Source organism: Bos grunniens, chromosome 7 (genome assembly GCF_055505025.1).
Source record: "Bos grunniens cultivar Pamir isolate PY7600 chromosome 7, Bosgru_T2T1.0, whole genome shotgun sequence".
NCBI classification, from domain to species: Eukaryota; Metazoa; Chordata; class Mammalia; order Artiodactyla; family Bovidae; genus Bos; species Bos grunniens.
Window position 1 is genome coordinate 15,934,407 of NC_141171.1, and position 19,258 is coordinate 15,953,664.

Consider the following 19,258-nt stretch of genomic DNA (forward strand, 5'->3'; position numbering starts at 1 on the left):
CTCAGCCCCAGGGTCGGGGGTGGGGGTTCCTTTGGCCTCAAGTGTTGTGGGGGGGGGGCTGCCTCCAGCCCACCATGATGCCAAAAGGGTAACGAGGTATCCTGTGTCTGGATGCATGGACGCTGTGTGTGCACGCCTGTGATCGTGGGCAGCAGGGACCACTGAAGAGCCAGGAGAGATCTCTGCAGAGAACCTGGGGCGGGGCCGGTGGGGCTGGAGTGTAGCGGGTGGGGTGGGGCCAGCCGTCCTTGCTAAGGGAGGAAGTGGGCTGTGGACTGGGCTGGGGTCTGGGCTGTGACCGCTAACCTGGGCCTGAACGATGCTGTGGACATGTCTGTGTGTCTCTGGGTGTTGTGACTATGTGTCTCCATGCTTGGGTGTCTAGATTTATGTCCAAATGAATCTGTCTCCACATGGCCACGTGCACGTGAGGTAATGTTCCCATCTTCACGTGTGCACATTTGTCCTTGGCCACACCCACCTGCGGTCACTTCCTCCCTTGGCCACACCCACCTGCGGTCACTTCCTCCCTTGGCCACATTTGCCCACGTCCGAGTCCACCATGGCCATGCGTGTGTAGCCCCATACTTTGCTCTTCCATGTTTATTGGGCCAAGGAGTTTTCCTGAGGCGTGTCTCTGGGTCCCTCTGTGCTGCTGTGTGTGTCCCTGGGGGGTGTGTACATGTGCCTGCCCCTGTGTATCTTTGCGTGGCTGTGTTTCTCGGTGTGGCCCCATGGACCCTCAGCTCCTAAGCCCTGCTCCCTGTCCCTGCCCCAGTTGGTAAACATAACCTGCCAAAATATTTTTTTTTTGTCTTTTTTTGTGTTTTTTTTTTTTTCAAGTTCAAGAATCCCCAGTAAAAATTCTCCACGAGGTCTTTTTTCCCTTTTTACAAAAATAGAGTTTTTCTTCCCCTCCCACCCCCCCTTTTTTTTTTTCATTTTGTCTCTGTTTCCAGCCCCTCCCCCTGCTCCTCACATTCCACACCAAGGGGCTCTGGGCCAGGGCTGACCACACCCCTCTCATGTTTCACTTTTTTGGGGATTTTTAAACCTGATCCCCCCCGTCTCAGGCTCACCTAGGTAACTGGGGAGGCCTGGGCAAGGGGGCCTGGGAGGGCACCCCCAATGCGCCCCACCCCAAGCCATCCGTGGAGGGTGGTTGAGGGGTGGGCTAGGGGCACATCTCTGCTTTCATTTTAGCCGAAAAAGGAAACAAAAACCTTCACCATGAACGAAACCAAGACGAGAGAGTGAACAGCCCAGCCTAGGGGGTAGGGGCATTAGGATGGGGGAGGGGGCCCCCCCCGGCACCCCCCATGCCCTGCAGACCCTCCCACCAAGTGCTCACCCTGTGGCTTCTGCAGGGACGCAGGGCCCTCGTGCCGTCCGTGGTCTGCCTGCGCTGTCTCTCTCGGGCCCCCTGTCTCTCTCTCTCTCTCTCTCTTTCTCTCTCTCTCTGTCTCTGCTGCCCGGGGAGGGTGGGGAGGGCGGCGGCGCCTCAGGCCTTGTGCTGTTTGCTGGTCTTGAAGGACACCTGCAGCACGCGCTCGCCCAGGCGGTAGCCATTGAGGCTGGCGATGGCCATGGCCGCCTCGTCGTAGTTGGTCATGGTGACGAAGCCGAAGCCCTTGCACTTGTTGGTGGTGAAGTCACGGATGACCTTGACGTTGGTGACCGCCCCGAAGGGCCCGAACAGCTGCCACAGAACGCTCTCGTCCGCTTCCGGAGACAGGTTGTACACGAAGATGCACCAGCCGGCGCCCGCTGCACCCCCCGAAAGGCCCACGCCCGCAAGGCCGCTCATGCCATCGATGGCGATGGGTGAGAACCTGGCGATGAGCGACAGGGGACTACTTTGGGGGTCACGCGGGCTCTGCCCTGACCCCCGGCATGCCCCCTGACCCCTCTTGACCTCTGACTGTGCAATGACCTTGGGACTGTGTGACCCTGCATTGGCCCTGTGACCTCCATCTGAGACCCCATCCACCTTAAACCTCACACTCTGAGCCACTCTGAGACACCAGCCCCCATCTCCACCCTGACCTGAAGCCCTGTCCTGACCTCTGACCCTCTCTGAATGTTAGGTCCTCACCCACCATTCTTCCCTGAGTCCCAACCCACCTCCTGAGCCCATGACCTTGGACCCCACCTGATCCTCAGCCCTGTTGATCCCTGACCCCTTCCCCTCACCTGGCAACCACTCTCCCCTTGGCATTTCTTCCCACCCAATTCCTGTCCTCACCAGCCACTCAGACACCACCCTGACCTCACCCTTGGCAATGCCGCCTCTTTTGCCACACTGGCCATCCTGCCAGGAGGAGGCCCACCCGGAAGGGCAGTGCTGGAACCAGGGTGCGAGTGTGGCCTTTAAGTGTCCCCTTCTGGTTATTCAGGTCTCAGCTCCGTGGTCACCTCCTCTCTCTGGCCCTCTTCAGCTTTTTCCTACTTATGTACATATGTATGTACATATGTGGGCTTCCCAGGTACTGCTAGTAGTAAAGAACCCACCTGCCAATGCAGGGGACATAAGAGACCTGGGTTCGATCCCTGAGTCGGGAAGATCCCCTGGAGGAGGGCATGGCAACCCACTCCAGTATTCTAGCCTGGAGAATCCCACGGCCAGAGGAGCCTGGCTGACTACAGGCCATGGGGTCGCTAAGAATCAGACACAACTGAAGTGACTTGGCAGGCACACGTGTACATGTGTATGTTTTCGGGGTTTTTTTTGGCTGCACCTCGAGGCACGCAGGATTTTAGTTCCCCGACCAGGGATTGAACCTGCTCCCTCTGCAGTGGAAGCTCAGAGTCTTAACCACTGGACCACCAGGGAAGCCCCCAGGCCTTTTCCTATTTAAATCGGATATTTATTCTCAGCTCCATCTTCCCTGCAAGGTTCGGTTCCGGCTCCCAGGCCCAGAACAGCTCTCAGCACCATGGCCCTTGGGAGAGGTGTGTGGAGTCAAAGAACAGAGGAAGGGGCAGAACTGGCTTCACCACATTCCGCGCTGGCTCCCTGCCTTCCTGAGGCTCCTCTACACCTCAGGACCCAGGACACCAAGGGCCTTAAGCTGTTTATATGATTGCTGGGCTCACTCTCTCCTCCTGGACTTTGCAAAGCCATCTCTGCTGCCAGGAACCCTGATTCTCTTCTGGCCCCGAGTGATGTCTCCATTGGATGTCCATCAACCTGTCTCCTACCCTACCTCCCAGATCACTGTTCATCTGTCTCCTTCCCCAAAGGACTGAGATAAGTAATAATATTAACAATAATCATAAGAGCTGGTGCCTTTTACTGAGCGAGCCCACACTGTGTGCCAAGCATCAAGCTCAGTGTCATTCCATTTCCACCAGGGCCACCAGGGGCAAGTCTGACTGGGCCACGCTGGGTTCCCAACCCCAAGCCATGCTCCTGGCACTCAGCATGTGCTCAGTAGCTCTTGATGGTATAGACACAGGGACCTTCAGAGGATTAGGATGTGTACAGTATAGCAGGGGCCTCAAGGTTCCTTGCCAGCTAAGAGGCGGAAAGGGGGCATCCTGTGACCCTCAGCAGAGATGACCAACAGTGGCCAGTGGGGGCACAGCTGTGACCCAGGCAACCCTGCCTGCCTTTCAGTGGAACGGAGAAGGCCACAGATAGGCCGTCTGGGTCCAAATTTCACAGTAGCCCTTTCTAGGCACTTAGCAGACTCAGTATTCCCCAGATCTCTTGATGGTCACACTATGCCCATACATGGGCAGTCCTGGGGGTGAGGTGGGGGAGGGCTCCATCAGGGCAAAGGTCCCAGGAGGGAATACGGAGGGGCTGGGGGCAGCAGGGCAGGGGCACTCTTACCTCTTGACTCCATAGGCCATGTTGAGCAAGTTGTCCAGCCTGTGGAGGCAGAAGGGGTGGTCACTGGTGGCTTCTGGGCACACCCCCTGGCTGTGACACTGCAGCCAGCCTGCCCTCCCCGCCCCCAGCCAGCAGGCCAGCAGTGCTGCCGGCCCTGCCCCCTCCCGCCTGCTCCCCGCCCGGCTGGACACCGCCTGGCACGGAACCGCGGTCACTCACTCGGGCACCGCCTCATGCCGGTCCTGCTACCCACTCTTCACTGGCATCCTCGTCCTCCCACACTGGACACCCCGTCTTGCTCTCCCATGCCACCCCCCCACCTGCCCCCAACTCCAGCTCTTGGGTCCCTAGAAGGGAAGTTTCAAGTCTCTTCTCCAAAGTGCCTGGGTTAGGCAAGTGACACGGCCTCTCTGAGCCTCAGGGTCCCTGGGGACCCTTTGTCCCTCAAGGGACAAGATGGGCTCTGATCTCATGGCATCACTGAGCAGAAAAAGCAAGGGTGCCTGCCCCCCAGGGAGCACTCTGTGGCTTGCACCTGTGGAACCAGCAGCTGGAGCCACGTGCCCAAGGGAGGGGGCAGCTGGGGCTGACCCGATCGGGTAGTTCTAGAACTCTTGACGCCAATAATAATACTCACAGTGGCCTGTGGACATTGAGTGCCTGCTGTGTACAAGGGCCTGGCCTCAACACAGGACAGGCCCCCACATTTCCTCTTTTCTGCCCTCAGCAGCCCCAGAGTGTGGGCATCGTCCTGGAGTCTCTCCACTGTGCAGGAACGGGGTTCAAGGAGGGCACCTGCAAGCCTCGGGCACCCGGTTCTGGGGGTCTGGAGTATCTAGGGGCAGGGAGCGGCAGGGGCTCACCGAAAGCGCTGTGTCTGGTGGTGCAGGGGGCCTGCGTAGCGCCGGGCGGAGGACTGGTAGAGCTGGGTGAGCAGCGCCTGGCCCGTCTTCTGACTCGGGTTGTTGGCAAACTTGACCGTGATGGGCTCGGCCGCACCCAGCGGCTTCTGCCCGTTCAGTCCTTTGATGGCCTCCTCGGCTTCGATCCTCTTGTCAAAGCGGATGAACCCCACACCCCGAGAGACACCTGCAGTGGGGCGCGAGGGCTTCATGGGGACCCGCCCCCTCCTGTGTGACCCCGCCCCCTCCTCCCTGCTGTTTGTTTCTCCACTCACGTCCCACCTGGGTGTCTCTGTCCTGCGTGCCCCTGCCAGGTGAGCCCTCCCCGGCAGCCTCACCTGTGACCTGGTCCACCAGGATGCGAGAAGTGATGATGCGGCCGTACTGGGAGAAGAGCTGCTCCATCTCTTTCTGGCTCATGGTCTTGGGGAGCCCGCTGACGTACAGGTTCGCATCTCGGATAGAGGCAGAGCTGGGTCTGGCATAGGATACCTGGGGGAGGGGGTCAGGCAGACAGGGCTGAGGGCAAGACCCATATCACAGATGGGGAAAGTGAGGCAACACCCAAACTGCCACTGCGCGACAGACATCCCTCATCCATTTACTCAACAAATACCATGAGTGGTCAGTCACCATGGGCAGTGGGCAGGAGTCAACCGGGGAGTGGTCAGAGGGGACGTGGCTGTGACCAAGATAATGAACGTGGCTCGGCCTGCGTAGAGCGATGACAAATACCTGCGCCTCTGGGGGGAGGGGGGGCACGTGTCTCCCTGGGGACTTTGGAGACCTTTGCGTCTCTAGCTCATGCTCTCAGGCTGGACATTCCAGCAGCATCGACACGTCTGACTTCTTTGGAAAGTGAACCTGGGGTGCTGGCCGGTCTCTTCCCTACTACACTGGGCACCCTCAGGGTCACTCAGATCTTTAGCCCACAGCTCAATCCTGACAGCTCCAGAATGTCTGAGCCAGCACTGGGACTGGCCCCTGAACTGCACACCTGCGTGATACCTGCCTCCAGGTGTCCTGTGAGGAGGCTTCATGGTGGAGGAGTCACACTCAGCAACCCCAACTTGCCTCCACTCAATAATGACAGTTCTGTCGTTCCAGGCGCTCAGGTCCCCAGCCTTGGGTTGTCCTCGACGTGTCTATCACACCCACGTCTAAACACCATCATCCTATCGGCTCCACCTTCCTCCTTATCCAGAATCCACCTACTTCTCCCCATTTTCCTCCCATTGCTCATCCAGACCAGTGTAGCAGGCTCCACCCTGGTTCCCTGCTCCACTCCACACCCCCCCACAGGCTGTTCCTCCCACAGCAGCCAGGGGGCACCTGTGAGCATCTGAACCAGGTCACATCCCTCTGCTTAGACTCCTCTGTGTCTCCCACCTTCTCAGAGTTCAAGTGCTTCTCATGGCCCACAGGGCCTTGCATGACCTGACCCATCACCACCCCCCGTGCTCATTTCAGCCCACTGTCCCCCTCAACATCTCTATTCCAGGCACACAGGCCTCCCTCCATGTTCCCCAAACACTAGGTTTGCTCCACCCTCAGGGCCTTTGCTCTTGCTGTCCCCTGGGCTTCCAACTCTCTTCCTCACCTTTCTTCTCCTCCATGCCTCTTGTGAAATATCCTCCTGGTCCTTTCCCATCCGCATTTGGTCCTCCACCCTTAGCCCCGTTCCTCTCTCAAAGCCCTTCTCTCAGTTATGAAATAAGACACATTTCCCTATGACCCTTCGATTCATTAATTGTGGTCCAGCCCAACAATGAAACTCTCTGCAACTGTTTGAAAAATGGTGGATGTGTATATTTATTTCCCCGAAACAGTGGTGAGTATTGTAAAGTGGGGGAAAGAAAAGTCCATTTACAGAGCAGCGACTATTGTGTGACCCCATCTCATTGTGTGTTTATCAATGTCCTGGAAACATGGTCTAGAGGGCCCACCCCCAAACGCTAACAGGGTGAGCTAGAGCTATCGGGGGCAGGGGGTGGGAGGATAAGCTCCTTCCTCCCTTACTTCTGCTGATGTCTATCTTTCTGTTTCTTCTAAATTAACCTCTGGGTAGAGGAGGTCATTGTCAAGGGTCCAGCTTTTGTTTAGGGAGGTGAGTTGCAAGGGCATATTACTTCACTAGAAGTCACTAATTAAAAAATGAACAAAATGAATAAATTGGGCCAAGGGTATATTGCTTCTGGAGTGGGGGCAGGGAGATTCTAATTGATGCAATTGTGCGCACCCGGGGCCCTCCAGAAAACTAAAAGACAAACATCACAGCTGCTATATTTCAGTAATAACAATGAAAACTCATGGCAATGTATTTGATGGCTTCCACTCTTCCCCACCCTAGGGGCTGTGCCTTTTTTAGGGATGACGACTTGTTGATGGATTGGAGCTGGGGGACGGGGGAAGGGACGCTGAACTCCTAGATGGGTTTTGGGGTCAGGGGTCATCCAAGGCAGAGTCGGCATTCAGGGTCCTTTCCCATCCTTCCATGACGTGGGCTGACCCAGGTCCTTCACCTGGGTATGGGCTCCTCCTACACCCCTTGACCAGGATAGGGCTTGGCACACAATGGATGGCTGGAAATATTTGGGGCACAACCTGCTGGAACACCTAGTTAGGACCAGCCAAACACCACAGCCACCCAGGCACACACACACACGGGGCCACACTAGGATTCCCACTGCACAGCTCCGGTGACTACACCACCAGGAGGGGGACACAAGGCCATTGCCACATTCATGGAACTCCAGGGTAATTACAGTAAGAATCATAGAACCAACCACACACCTGTCACACCACTGCACAAGCCCTCGGTGTCACACACATCCCACCCCGAATGGGGCACAGCTAGACACACCCACACAATTTCACCATAACACACAAACACCCTGTCACAGCAAGACACACCCACGCAGCCCCACCAGGTCACAGCCGGAGTTGTAGTGTGTCACAAAGCACCTACCAAGAAAACCCCATGTCCTCAGAGACAGTAACACAACCTGAGTCTATAAGAGCCAGGCCCGCAGGATGACAGCCACTGACCTAGCCACGGGGTCCCACAGACACCATGTCTTACAGCCTAGGGTGCCACGCACTACACACGCATGCCACATCACCCGCATACAGTAGCCCTCAGGGTCATACAGTTCATCACTAGGGTCCATCCTCACAGCCTGGGGGCTTCTGGGTCCACTTGGCCACAGAGGGACCCATCAGACCCTTGTCAGCCTCCACATCAGGGAGAGGAAGAGATTCCAGCACCTCTGTTTTTATGCCAAACTGGGGGCCAGATGGGCATCCTCCCCAGCCTACCCTCCCCCAGGATTCAGAAGCAGATTTGTGGGGTGGAGCCCAAACACCCCCAGGCAAACCCGGAGAGGGGGTTTCCATGGTGATTTCCCCCCCACCTTCCCAGGGAACCTGGGCTCGCAGGGTCCCAGCTGCAGCTGCTGAGAGGGGAGGTCATGGGGGGGAGGGGCATTGCACAAAGGTGGGGGAAGGGCCCACCCCTAATCCCACCCTCCCAGACCCTAGTTAGGCTCCAGATGGCAGATGGGCCCCCCTCTCCCCCATTTCCATGACAAAGGCAGGGAGGGGGCTGCACACCAGACCCTGGTCACTCCTACAGCTGAGGGGGTGGGTACCTCCAGGGCCTGGCTGACTCCTTGAGTTGCCAGAGAATGTGGGGTTGATCATCTCCCCATCAACAGGTGAGGAAACTGAGATTCAGAGAGCCAGAGTCATTGGCTCTGGGGCCCCAGACAGAAAGCCTTTGGGGAATGATTTGAACCCCTTAGGGGATGAGCCATGGGGGAGGATGGGTGGCCGTAGAGGGAATGGACATGTGGGGAGGGTATGGCCAGGGGGTTGGGTGGCAGTGGAAGGGTCAGTTCAGGTGGGTGGTAATAAAGAGGAAATGGGCACAGCCAAGATGGGGAGTCACAGGAACGAGGGCGCTGACCTTGATGGTCTTCGTCTGCAGTTTGAGGCCGTTGAGGGTGTTGATGGCTTTGTCTGCATCGTTGGGGTCAGAGTAGTTCACAAATCCGTAGCCGAGGCTCTGCCCTGCAGGCAGGACCAGGACGATGACCTGCCAGGGTCCTCCCAGACCCAGGCCTGAGAGGCTGACCACCCCCATCACAGTTATGAGAACCAGGATTCCACCCTTATTTATTCCCCCAGTGTACCACCCTACCCCCAGGACACCTCAGACCCCTCCAGTATCCCACCTAGGGTTGCATCTGTCTCCCCATCACACCTCACATTCCACCAAGGTCCCACCTGCTCCTACCTGGGCTCACACCTGGCTCCCCATCATACCTCAGGCCCCACGAGGGTCCCACCTGCTCTCATCACCTCCCACCCGGGGTCACTTCCGGCTCCACATCACACATGTACTTCTGAGGCTGCCACCTCCATCCCCTACCCCTACCCGCCAGAAGCCACACCTGTGATCTTGTCCCGAACCAACTTGCAGGACTCGATGTCACCAATGCTGCCGAAGAGGCTCTTGAACTCATCCTGGGTCATATTCTGGGGCAAGTAGTTGACAATGAGGTTTGTCTTGCTGTCATCAGTGGCTCCGTTTGTACCAAGGAGTGGCCCGTTGGGCAGGGCCGGGCCGGCCGGGCCCCCTGCCACCTGAGACTCCATGGCGCCGAGTATCTGCTGGAGACAACAGGCCACACCCACTCATGGCCCAGTCCCCACATCAGGGTTTGTGGTGACAGATGTGTCATGTCTGACATAGGCTTGAACATTCAGAGGGGATAAGGTATTATTCTTACAGCCCCTCCCACTCCTTGAGCACTGGGCAAAGCATTTTGTGTGTGATTTTACCTGGAAAAAGTCCGTATATAAATGCCATATATGCCCTTTTGCACATATGCTTGCCCATTTGTCTAAAACCAATCTACATTTTTAGAATAATGAAATGAATACTTTTGTATTCAAAATTAAAATTGCAACCTTTTTAATTCACTATGAAACCCTCATAATCCCATTCCTGACCTTGTACTTTGCTCTTCCCACCAAAGGCAAGTCCTATCCAAATATGTTAATATTTCTTTTGCTTTATGCATAATTTTCCCACTAGGCGTTTACACCTCCCCACCTGTTTTTCCACTGAGCCATTTTGGATTTTTTCTGTATAACATAATAACATCTGCAAATAATGATACTCTTCTTTATCACCAATCTATACCTATTATTTATTTTTCTTGTCTTATTGCAGGGGCTACCTTGTGATCAGTTCAGTTCAGTTCAGTTCATTTCAGTTGCTCAGTCGTGTCCGACTCTTTGCTAGTGGCTTTTTATTCTTGAAACATTAAAGGAAATGCTTTAAATATTTCACAGCTAAATATGATCTTTACTATAGGTTTTTTGGTAGATGACTTTTATCAAGTTAAGAATGTTTAATTTTATTCCTAATATCCTAACAAGATATTTTTTAAAGGAATGGATATTGAATTTTATTGACTATCTTTTTCTACATCTATTGAAATAATTTTTTTTGCTTTACTATATTACTATCATGAACTGCACTAATTGATTTTCTAATATTAAGTCAACTTTCCTAAGCTAAACTAAACTTGGTCATGTTGCACTTTTGTTTATATACATTGTTTGATTTGATTTGCCACATTTTTTGATGGTTGTTTGTTTGGGATTTTTAACATCTATGTTCAAGAACGGGCTTCCCTGGTGGCTCAGAGGGTAAAGAATCTGCCTGCAATGCAGGAAACCCTGGTTCAACTCCTGGGTTGGGAAGATCCCCCGGAGAAGGGGATCTTTTACCTGGAAAAAGTCCATCCATATATAATGAAGACTCTACCAATCTATTTGGGTTTCTAGGTGAGGGCACCCTATTCACCAACTGTGCCATAGGAGAAGACCTAAGGAAATGTTGGCTACTTTCCCTTCTCATGCCCATGACAGACAATACCAACCAATCCCAGCACTGTGGGGAGAATACTACCCACTCCAGTATTCTTCCTGGAGACTCCCACGGACAGAGGAACCTGGCGGGCTACAGTCCATGGGGTCACAAGGAGTCAGACACTATGTTTTTTGATCCATGCAACAGCTCAGTAGAAGTTAATTATGCTATGACAAAGAATATGAGGCTCAGAGATGTTAAAGAACGTATTAAAGTCACACAGCATATCAGTGGTGGCATTTGGAATGCAAATGCAGACCTGTCTACACCTGAAGACCACTCTCTACCATTCTCTATGAGAGTCAGTCAGTCAGTCAGGTACCAGCTCTAACTCCTTGTTTTGTGTGCTTGGATATACTCCTTATTCTCTTGGGGTCCTCTGACTCACTTTGCTGAAAATTCAAATAATTAGCCTTGGCTATCTTAAGAGTCATGTAGAGAAAGAAGAATTTGAAAGCCACATCTGTGCTCAGAAGGAAACAGTGCTGCGGTTGGTTAGTATTGTCTGTCATGGGCATGAGAAAGGAAAGTAGCCAGCATTTCTTTAGGTTTTTCTCCTATAGCACAGCTAGTGAATAGGTTTCCCTCACCTAGAAACCCGAATAGATTGGTAGAGTCTTCCTAGAGGGATGAATTAAGAAGGATTTAAAGCCATATTCAGTTTCAGGAGGAAAGACCATTGTGTGATTGATTAGCAATGTCTATTGCGGTGATAGAAAGAGCCAGCAGGTTCACATCATCTCAGTCATCCCTGCCCCAAAATATCATACCATAGTTGTCCCCAGATTTTGGGCATATTGTGTACTAGGCACAGAGCAAGGCCCTCTACAGGCAATTTTTCTTTTTTCCTTATTCACAACTCTGAAAAGAAGAGGGTTTTATTTCCTCAGCTTAAGAAATGTTGTTTAGGTGCTAAGTCTTATCTGACTCTTTTGAACCCCATGGACTGTAGCCTACCAGGCTCCTCCATTCGTGGGATTTTCCAGGAAAGAAAACTGGAGTGGGTTTCTATTTCCTTTTCCAGGGGATTTTCCTGGCTCAGGGATTGAACCTGCGTCTCCTGCATCGGCAGGCAGGTTCTTTACCACTGAGCCACCTGGGAAGCCTGTTTAAGAGATGCTACAGAAAAAAATAAGAGAGAGAGAGAGAAACTCTGGACTAAATGGGCTTTCCAGAGGGCACTAGTGGTAAAGAACCTGCCTGCCAATACAGGAGACTAAGAGATGGCGGTTTGATCCCTGGGTTGGGAAGATCCCTTGAAGGAGGGCATGGTGACCCTCTTCAGTATTCTTGCCTGTCCCACAGACAGAGGAGCCTGACGGGTTACGGTCCATAGAGTTGCAAAGAGCTGGACACGAATGAAACGACTTAGTATGCACGCATATGGACTAAATGCTTGTGTCCCTCCAAATTCATATGTGAAACCCTTATCCCCGATGAGATGGTACTTGGAGGCGGGGCATTTGGGAGGTAATTAGGTCATGAGGATGGAGCCTTATAAAAAGGGCCAGATGATCTCTCTCCACCATATGAAGACAGTGATAATATAACCATCTGCAAACCAGGAAGCTGGCCCTCACCACGAAACCAAATCAGCCCACACCTTGATCTTGGACTTCTCAGCCTCCAGAACTATGAGAAATAAATGTCTGTTGTTTAAGCCACCCAGTTAATGGTATTTTAGTCAGCCTGAGCTGACTAAGACAACAGATGAGGAGAGTGAGGTTCAAAGATGTTTAAAAAATTACCAAGATCATGCAGTCCCTAAATGGTGAAACAGGGATTTGCACATGAGCTTTAATGATGAGAAGTCTATAGTTCTGACTTCTACTGCCAACGAAGCCTAGTGCTGGCTCTCACATTTTCCAGCTGTGTCCTTAGGTATGCTGCTTCACACTTCTGGGCCTCTGCTCCATTTTCTTGAAAACTCCAACAAATTACCAGTATAGTGACCAGAGAACAATCTAAAACTGATTGTGGGTGCAGCTGGAAAGCATTCTGGATTGGTTGGCTATGTCTGCTGTATACACAGTCATGGGAAGTGGAAGCAGGCTTGTCCTGTCCACCAGTCCTGCTATTAATAATCATCCCGCTCCACTGACACCTCCCGTGTCCGGTACCCGGGAAAGAACTCAGAGACACTGCATGATATAAATGGAGAACTTGATTTCAAACCTGGATATGTTGGACTTCAGAGCTGTTTCTAATGACTGGCCAGCACACTGGGGGCAGCTCTGCCACCATATGGCTGTATGTCCTCAGGGACAATCTTGGCTCTTCTTTGGGCTTCTGCTTCCTTGTCATTTATTCTTATTTAAAGGATGGCTCAGAGGGTCAACTCCCCTGCAGCTCCAATTGGCTGGGAGTGGCTATCTGGGAGATCTGCCTGGAGAATTATTCTTTATTTTTTTCCATTTTTGGCTGCATCATGAAGCTTATGGGATGTTAGTTCCCTGATGGGGGATTAAACCTGGGCCCTCGGCAGAGAGAGCATGGAATCCTAACCTCCGGACCACTGGGGAATTCCCTGGAGGATTATTCTGAAGCCACATCCAGTCTCACCAGGAATACAGACTTGGTTGATTAGCAATGTCTGCAGCAGGCTCCTGAAAGAAAGCAATAACGTACACTCCACACATCAGCATCCTGGTCTTAAAACAACACTTTACTAATAACATAGCCATGAGTTGAGGGCCTGCTATGTGCCAGACAAAATTCTCTATGTGAAAATTCCCAGGCAGTTCTCCCAACATTGAATATTATGGAGCTCTTTTCATCATTTAACAGATGACAGATGAGAAAGCTGAGTCTCATTGAAGGAGAAGGGGTTGAAACAAGGTTGGGTAGCACACAAAAAGTGGACCAAGAATTCAAATCCAGGGTTTAGACCCAAGAGCCCACTCTCTTGGTGAAATGGCCAATAATAAAAATAATAACAATAACAAAGCAAAGCCGAGCACCCACTCAACCCCAAGCCCTGGGGATCACTACATTTAAACCTACTCTGTTGGCCGAGTCTACTCATTCAACTCAACAAGTTATTTACTAGCTGCCACCAAGCTGCTGCTTCCACCCTCCTCACTGTGTGTCCTTTGACACTCATGCTGCCTCCCTGGGCCTTTGTCCAACCACTAAAAATATGCCACAGAGGTCCCCCATGTATGGAGAGCTGGAGTCTGAATTTATGTCTGGGTTCAGCAAGTTATTATTCTGTGATCAGTTAATGATGTCTATGCAAGCCCCAAAAAGCAGGACATAGTACGCAAGGCACATCAGATTCTAGCTTTGGAAGCCCTACTATATGCACTGAACATGTATAATTTTCACTGTTTTTCCACAATCATGCTGAAAGCTGGAAATTATCTCCATTTCTCAAATGGAGAAATTTAGGTGAAAGGAACCTGTGACTTGCCCAGGATGACAAGGAAGTGGCAGGGATGGTTTTTGGGTTTGATTCCTTGATCTGATGACCCTAGAGCCTACAAGGTTACTGGTTCTCCACCTCCCTGAATGCTATCCTCAACTTGGATGGGGTTAAGAGGAGATTGGGGGGTTCCCACTAGGGATCTTGAAGCCCAGCCTGCTAATCTCAACCTTCCCCCACCCCATCTCCCTCGCATCTGTGCCAGAGCTTAAAGGGATCAGTGTCGCATTTCCTCCGAGGCTGAGCTGGCTGAGCTGCTAATGGGGATCGGATTGGTGGAGGCCACACCCTCTCGGGCTTCAGCCCACAGCAAATGCATGGCCCAGGATGACACAGGAATCACAGAGACCTTCGAGGGCTGAGGGCTGTCCCAGGACAAGGATGGAGAGGTGAAGTCAGAGGGGAGGAAGGCAGATTAAAGACGGAGCAAGTGGGAAACTCCCCCCACCCTCCCGCCCACACTCTCTCTGGCTCTTCCTCTGGGTCTTTCCCTCTTTCTGCTACACTTTTCCTGTTTCTCTTCTCTGTCCGAGTCTCTCCCCTCCGTCCTTCTTTCCCCTCTGCATCCTTCTCTGTCTCCCGTTCCGTCTCTCTCTTCCTTCAACTCTTTTGTACCATCATACAAACATCTGACATATGGATTTTTGCAGTGAACACACCTGAGATCATTTTGCTGTGTCAGACCCCTTGGCCTCCAGCTGTGCCCCGGTCCTAGTCACAGTGACAGATGCTTGGGCACCCACGACAATAGGGCATTGAGTGGCTATGCATGGTAAGGCTGGACCACCACGTGGTGCTAAGTGAGCCTCCCACTTCTGGGTCCTTCTCCCTTCATGCAGGGCCATCACTGTCTCAACTCATCCTCTGACTTCCTCCCAGCCTGTCTCAGTGGTGGGTCTCTGCCTGAGTACTTTCCATTAGAGTACTTTCCAGGACTCCGAGGGCTCCAAGGCCTTTGTGTGACCTCTGACCACACGTTCTCCCCTTTGTGCTTCAGCTTCCCTTTTTCAAATGGGGGCAGAGATCAGAGCAATGTATGCTGGGCTGTTCTGGGGGTGCTGAGGGTCCTCAGGAGGCCTCACTCACGTTCCTAGACCTGGGTGAGGTGCATGAGACAGTGAGGGAAAGGAGCTGGCCTGAGATCACACAGCAGGAAAAGGGTGGCCTCTCTCAGGCCTCCTTTCTCAGAGCCAGGTGGGTGGGACTCAAGGTCTGGAAGGGGAGAGGCCCAGGTATGGAGGGAGTGCTGAACATACCCCCACCCATTATGCTCTCTACTACTCGAAAAAGAGGTCCGGAAAGAGATACAGGGTACAGAGACACACACGCAGAGACCTGACAGACAGAAAGAGCGAAAGAAGGAGGCCCGGGCGCTGGGACCAGACAAAGGACGCTCGGCGGCGCGGGGAGTAGAGTCGCGCGGCGGGGGCGGGGGTGGAGCCGGGGTGGGGCTAAAATTGGCCAGCCCCGCCCCCGGGATACGCCCGGGCTGCGGAGTGGAGTGGAAATCCGAGGGCTCGGGCGAGGCCGGGCCCCTGGGGCCCCGGGGGCGGGGTCTAGATGGGCGGGGCAGGGGCGTGGTAAGAAAGGGCGTGGCCGGGCGTGGCTGGGCGCTCGGGAGCTGACCAGCTCGGCGGCTGCTGAAAGCACCGGCGCTGGGCGACGGGCGCCGGCGAGCGGGCCGGCGGGCGCGTTCAAGGTCACCCCGCGGCCCTGAGCTCTGGCAGGGTGGGGCGTCTTGACCTGGCCTAGGGGGTCTGCCTGAGCTCCTTTCCCCATCCTCCGGAGGCGGGGGCTCAGGAGCGGCGGAGCACTAACCCCCCCGCGGGCCCTCTCTCCCCTCCCCCTCCCAGCAGCCTGAAGCGCCCGCGCGAGGCTACGGCCCGCGAAGAAGCACCGAGAAACAAAGGGACGCGGCGGCGGTGGCGGCGGGCCCGCGGGGCCTCCGGGCGCGCCCCCTCTTCTCCCCTCCCCGCTTGCCGCAAGGTCGACGGGCTCGAGGACGAGATGCCCGGCTCCCGGGCGCGGTCGAGGCCCAGGGCGCGCGATCCGACGCCACCCCTTCCCTGGGGCTCTCGGGGACTCCTTGCCGCCTGGTCCTGGCCCAGCACCAGTGATTGGGGCCCTGCGTTTGCCCGGGAGGCCTGCTGAGTCCGGGCCTGGATGGAGGAGGCATCCTCCGCCGCCGCGGCCCCTCCCCCATCAGGCCTGCTGAAGGGGGGCAATCCCGCCCCCAGGGCTCCGTAGGTTGTCCCCCGAATCGCAGGTCGATTCCCTAAGGCCTCTCAAGCCAAACTCTAAGCGCCCCCAGCACTCTGGGCGCGGCTCTGCCCACACTTAGGCCCCGAGGCTCGGTCCTACCCCCCCACCCAGGCCTAGCTAGGCCTGGTCCTACCCCCCCACCCCCATCTCCTCGGAGCCTGTGCCTAAACCCTCTCCGACTAGATTCCCTCTCAGCGACAGGGGAATACCTACAGTGACCATTCTTGTGTGCCCGGCGGGCGCGGTCCGTGTTGAGGGCGGCTCCGAGGGTCGTGCACTCTTTGGGGGGCGCTCGATGCTCAAGCCGGGGTCCTGCCGGGGCGGCCTCTGGTGCGGCCGCTGCAGAGGTCTCGGTGAGGGCAGCGGCTCCCTCGAGGGCCGGGGACGGGCCCGAGCCCGGGTACGCGAACGCGGATAACCGGGCCCCGGGGTGGCCTGCGGGCAGCAGGGGATGGAAAGAGGGAGCGGGCGCGGGATTGAGAACGCCCCCTGCGCGGCCCCGCGGGGCCCGGGGAGGTTGCGCTTCCCGACAGAGATCTCGGCGTTCTGCCTTTCGCCGCCGCCCCTCGGCCCGGCCGGTCCGGTCCCCGGTGTTCAGTCCTCTCCCCTCGCCCGCCCTCCCTCCCTCCCTCCGGCCCGCGCTGCGCGCTCCGCGCTCTGGGCCGCGCCGCCGCCGCCCCCAGCCCTTTATAGCAGCAGCTGCTAGCGCCGGCGTCGCTTATTGGCTGCAGCAACCGAGCCCCGCCTCCTCGCGGCGCCCGACGGCGCGGCAGGTGGAAGCGAGCGCGCGCTGGCCAGGACTTCGCACACACAGAAAGCACACACAACCTTGGGGGCTCCAATTGCCAGATTCGGGCCCTTTTGCCCTCACGGATCTTACTTCCTGCGTTGGCGCCCCTTCTTGGGCGGGCTTTCGGCCTGGAAGACAGAAAGCGTTCCTCTCTGTCCAGTACCCGGAGCTGGAGAAGCAGAGAGGGTGAGGAGGTAATGATGGCTCGATTGTACTGCCCTCAGAAGGTGCTGTCCACGTAGAAGACTGTAGAGGGACGAGGAACCAGGACTTCACTGAACAGAGGCCTGGGTCTCCTGCGTCCCTCCCATATTTGGGAGAACCACATGGAGGAAGGTGGGGGTAGCTGAAAACCTTTTCTGCCTGCAGAAAGAATTGGGATCCTGTGGATTTTGAGCAGGGAAGGTTCTCTAGAATTCAAAGTGGGTGGGGAATGGGCATACCACAGTCAGGGGCCCTGCTCCAAAGCGAGTGAAGAAGTTTGGGGCTCAGGCTTCTAGGCAAACTCCGCTGGTGTCTTACAGACCCGGGAAACCATCAGACCCTTCTCAGACCCCATAAACTTCGGGTAGACGGTTTTGCCGTGTAAATGTTCTGGCTTCCGGGGCTCGTGATTGATCGCTTGTGGAGTCCCGCTCCCTCTCTGCTAGGGGGCGGACCTGGCCTTTCTCTCAGGAGATACGGGGTGGCGCAGTCTCCTTTGGAACGCAAGTGCACGTTTTTGTCGGGGCGGCAGCCAGTCTCGAGGAGGAGAGCACTTAGGGGCGCCTTCGAGTGAGGCTTCAGCACCACAGACAGCGGTCCGACGGCCCGGTCCAGGGCGCTGCAGGCGGGGGAACCCGGATCCCCTAACTTGAAAGTCGCAACCTGAATTCTATCCTCGTCCCTGCACGCCCTTTTAGGTTCCAGACTGTCCCAGAGTGCCATCAAACCCAAGGAGGAAAGCCTAATTTGACCAATCAGGGATGGCCCCCAAGAGGGCGAATTGAGGGAAGATGCCTTCGAGATTGAGCCAATGGAAGTGCGAGCAACCGAGAGCGCGGCCACGCGGATGGAAAGGGAAGACCAAATGTAATGGCCCGCGCAGTCGGGGCGGTGGCGATGCGGGTCCCGGGCTGGCTCTATTTGGATTTGCCTGGGCGACCTCGCTGTCGACCCCGGGCACCCCGACCGATGGCTTGTTCCCCGCCGCATGTTCCTCCTGGCTCCTGTCGGATCGGAAACTGTGCTCGTGCCGGGAAGGCTACTTCTGGCCGCGCAGACCCGGCTGCAGTTCCCATGGAAACTGCTGGCTCCCGGTTGTGCGGGGATAGCTAAGGGGGCTGAGCTTCGCGGGGAGGCTCGCGGGGGCGGCCCCAGCAGCCGGACTCGCTCATCCTCGCCGACTCATCCATCCCCGGCTGGGGTAGCTCCCAGTCCGAAGAATAAAATGAGGCCTAGCTGCGGCCCCGCCCCCACGAACTGGTGAGGAACCGGCGGGGCCAATCTGCGCGTGGCGCCACAGGGCTCCCCCGGGCACGTGCCCCGGCTCGCGGCTGCGGTCCCCGGAGTCACGTGGCTGCGGCCACCAGGGCCCACGCGGCTTGCGCGCCACCTGGCGGCCTCGTGGCCTGGAATCGCTTCCCATCCCTCTCCCTGACGGCCCGCATTGAGGAGGCGGCCGCCTCAGCATCCTCCTCTGGGAAATGGGGCCAAGGCAGCCGCCCTGCCGCTGCCAAATCCCTCCCCACCCCCCGCGGTTTCCTGTTCCAGGAACACGCCGAGCCCAGTTCTACCTCGGGGCTTTGGCACTAGCTGTTCCTTCCACTAGGCATTTGCCTTCTCCGGCTTCCTTCAGGGATGGAACCTTTATCATTCTGGTTAAACGCCACCACCCTAGAGAGCCCCCCAATGCCCCCGGACCACCAACCTAAACAGCAGCCCCAGAAACTAATTATCATTCTACTTTCTGCGCGGCGCTTGTCACAGATGTTGATGTTTAACTTAGGGGTTTACTGAACATCTCCCCAACTGGTCCCTGAGCACTCCGAGTGAGGAATAAGTGTTCTCTGATGGAATTAAGAGAGGGAGTCAGATCCCGAGTCCTGAGAGATGTTCA

The 19,258-nt window shown here is 55.5% G+C and overlaps 1 protein-coding gene across 4 annotated transcripts; it reads right to left on the reverse strand.

Annotated features, from left to right (window-relative positions):
- Window positions 1–952: 952 nt before the first annotated feature.
- Window positions 953–17,034, reverse strand: ELAVL3 (ELAV like RNA binding protein 3). 4 transcript variants are annotated; one of them, XM_086409465.1, is made up of 7 exons: window positions 16,584–17,034; window positions 9,195–9,411; window positions 8,708–8,811; window positions 5,079–5,232; window positions 4,702–4,927; window positions 3,839–3,877; window positions 953–1,832 (listed from the first exon to the last, which is right to left on the reverse strand). In XM_086409465.1, exons 1-7 carry the CDS (start codon window positions 16,590–16,592, stop codon window positions 1,502–1,504), a joined length of 1,080 nt encoding a protein of 359 aa, XP_086265591.1. In that variant the 5' UTR covers window positions 16,593–17,034; the 3' UTR covers window positions 953–1,501. The 4 variants fall into 4 exon arrangements, with proteins under 4 accessions (XP_086265591.1, XP_086265590.1, XP_086265588.1 ...); XM_086409464.1 differs by having other exon boundaries at window positions 9,195–9,414; window positions 16,584–17,029; XM_086409462.1 differs by having other exon boundaries at window positions 953–1,853; window positions 9,195–9,414; window positions 16,584–17,029.
- Between the last annotated feature and the right edge of the window lie 2,224 nt (window positions 17,035–19,258).

What these genes read in the sequence shown, in the direction of transcription:
- ELAVL3 (XM_086409462.1), bottom strand. An exon ending in GGTTCGGGACAAGATCACAG is followed by an intron (nt 8,812 to 9,194) that starts GTGTGGCTTCTG and finishes TCCTGCCTGCAG; the next exon opens with GGCAGAGCCTCGGCTACGGA. An exon ending in ATGGCCTATGGAGTCAAGAG is followed by an intron (nt 1,854 to 3,838) that starts GTAAGAGTGCCC and finishes CCCCCAAAGTAG; the next exon opens with TCCCCTGTCGCTCATCGCCA.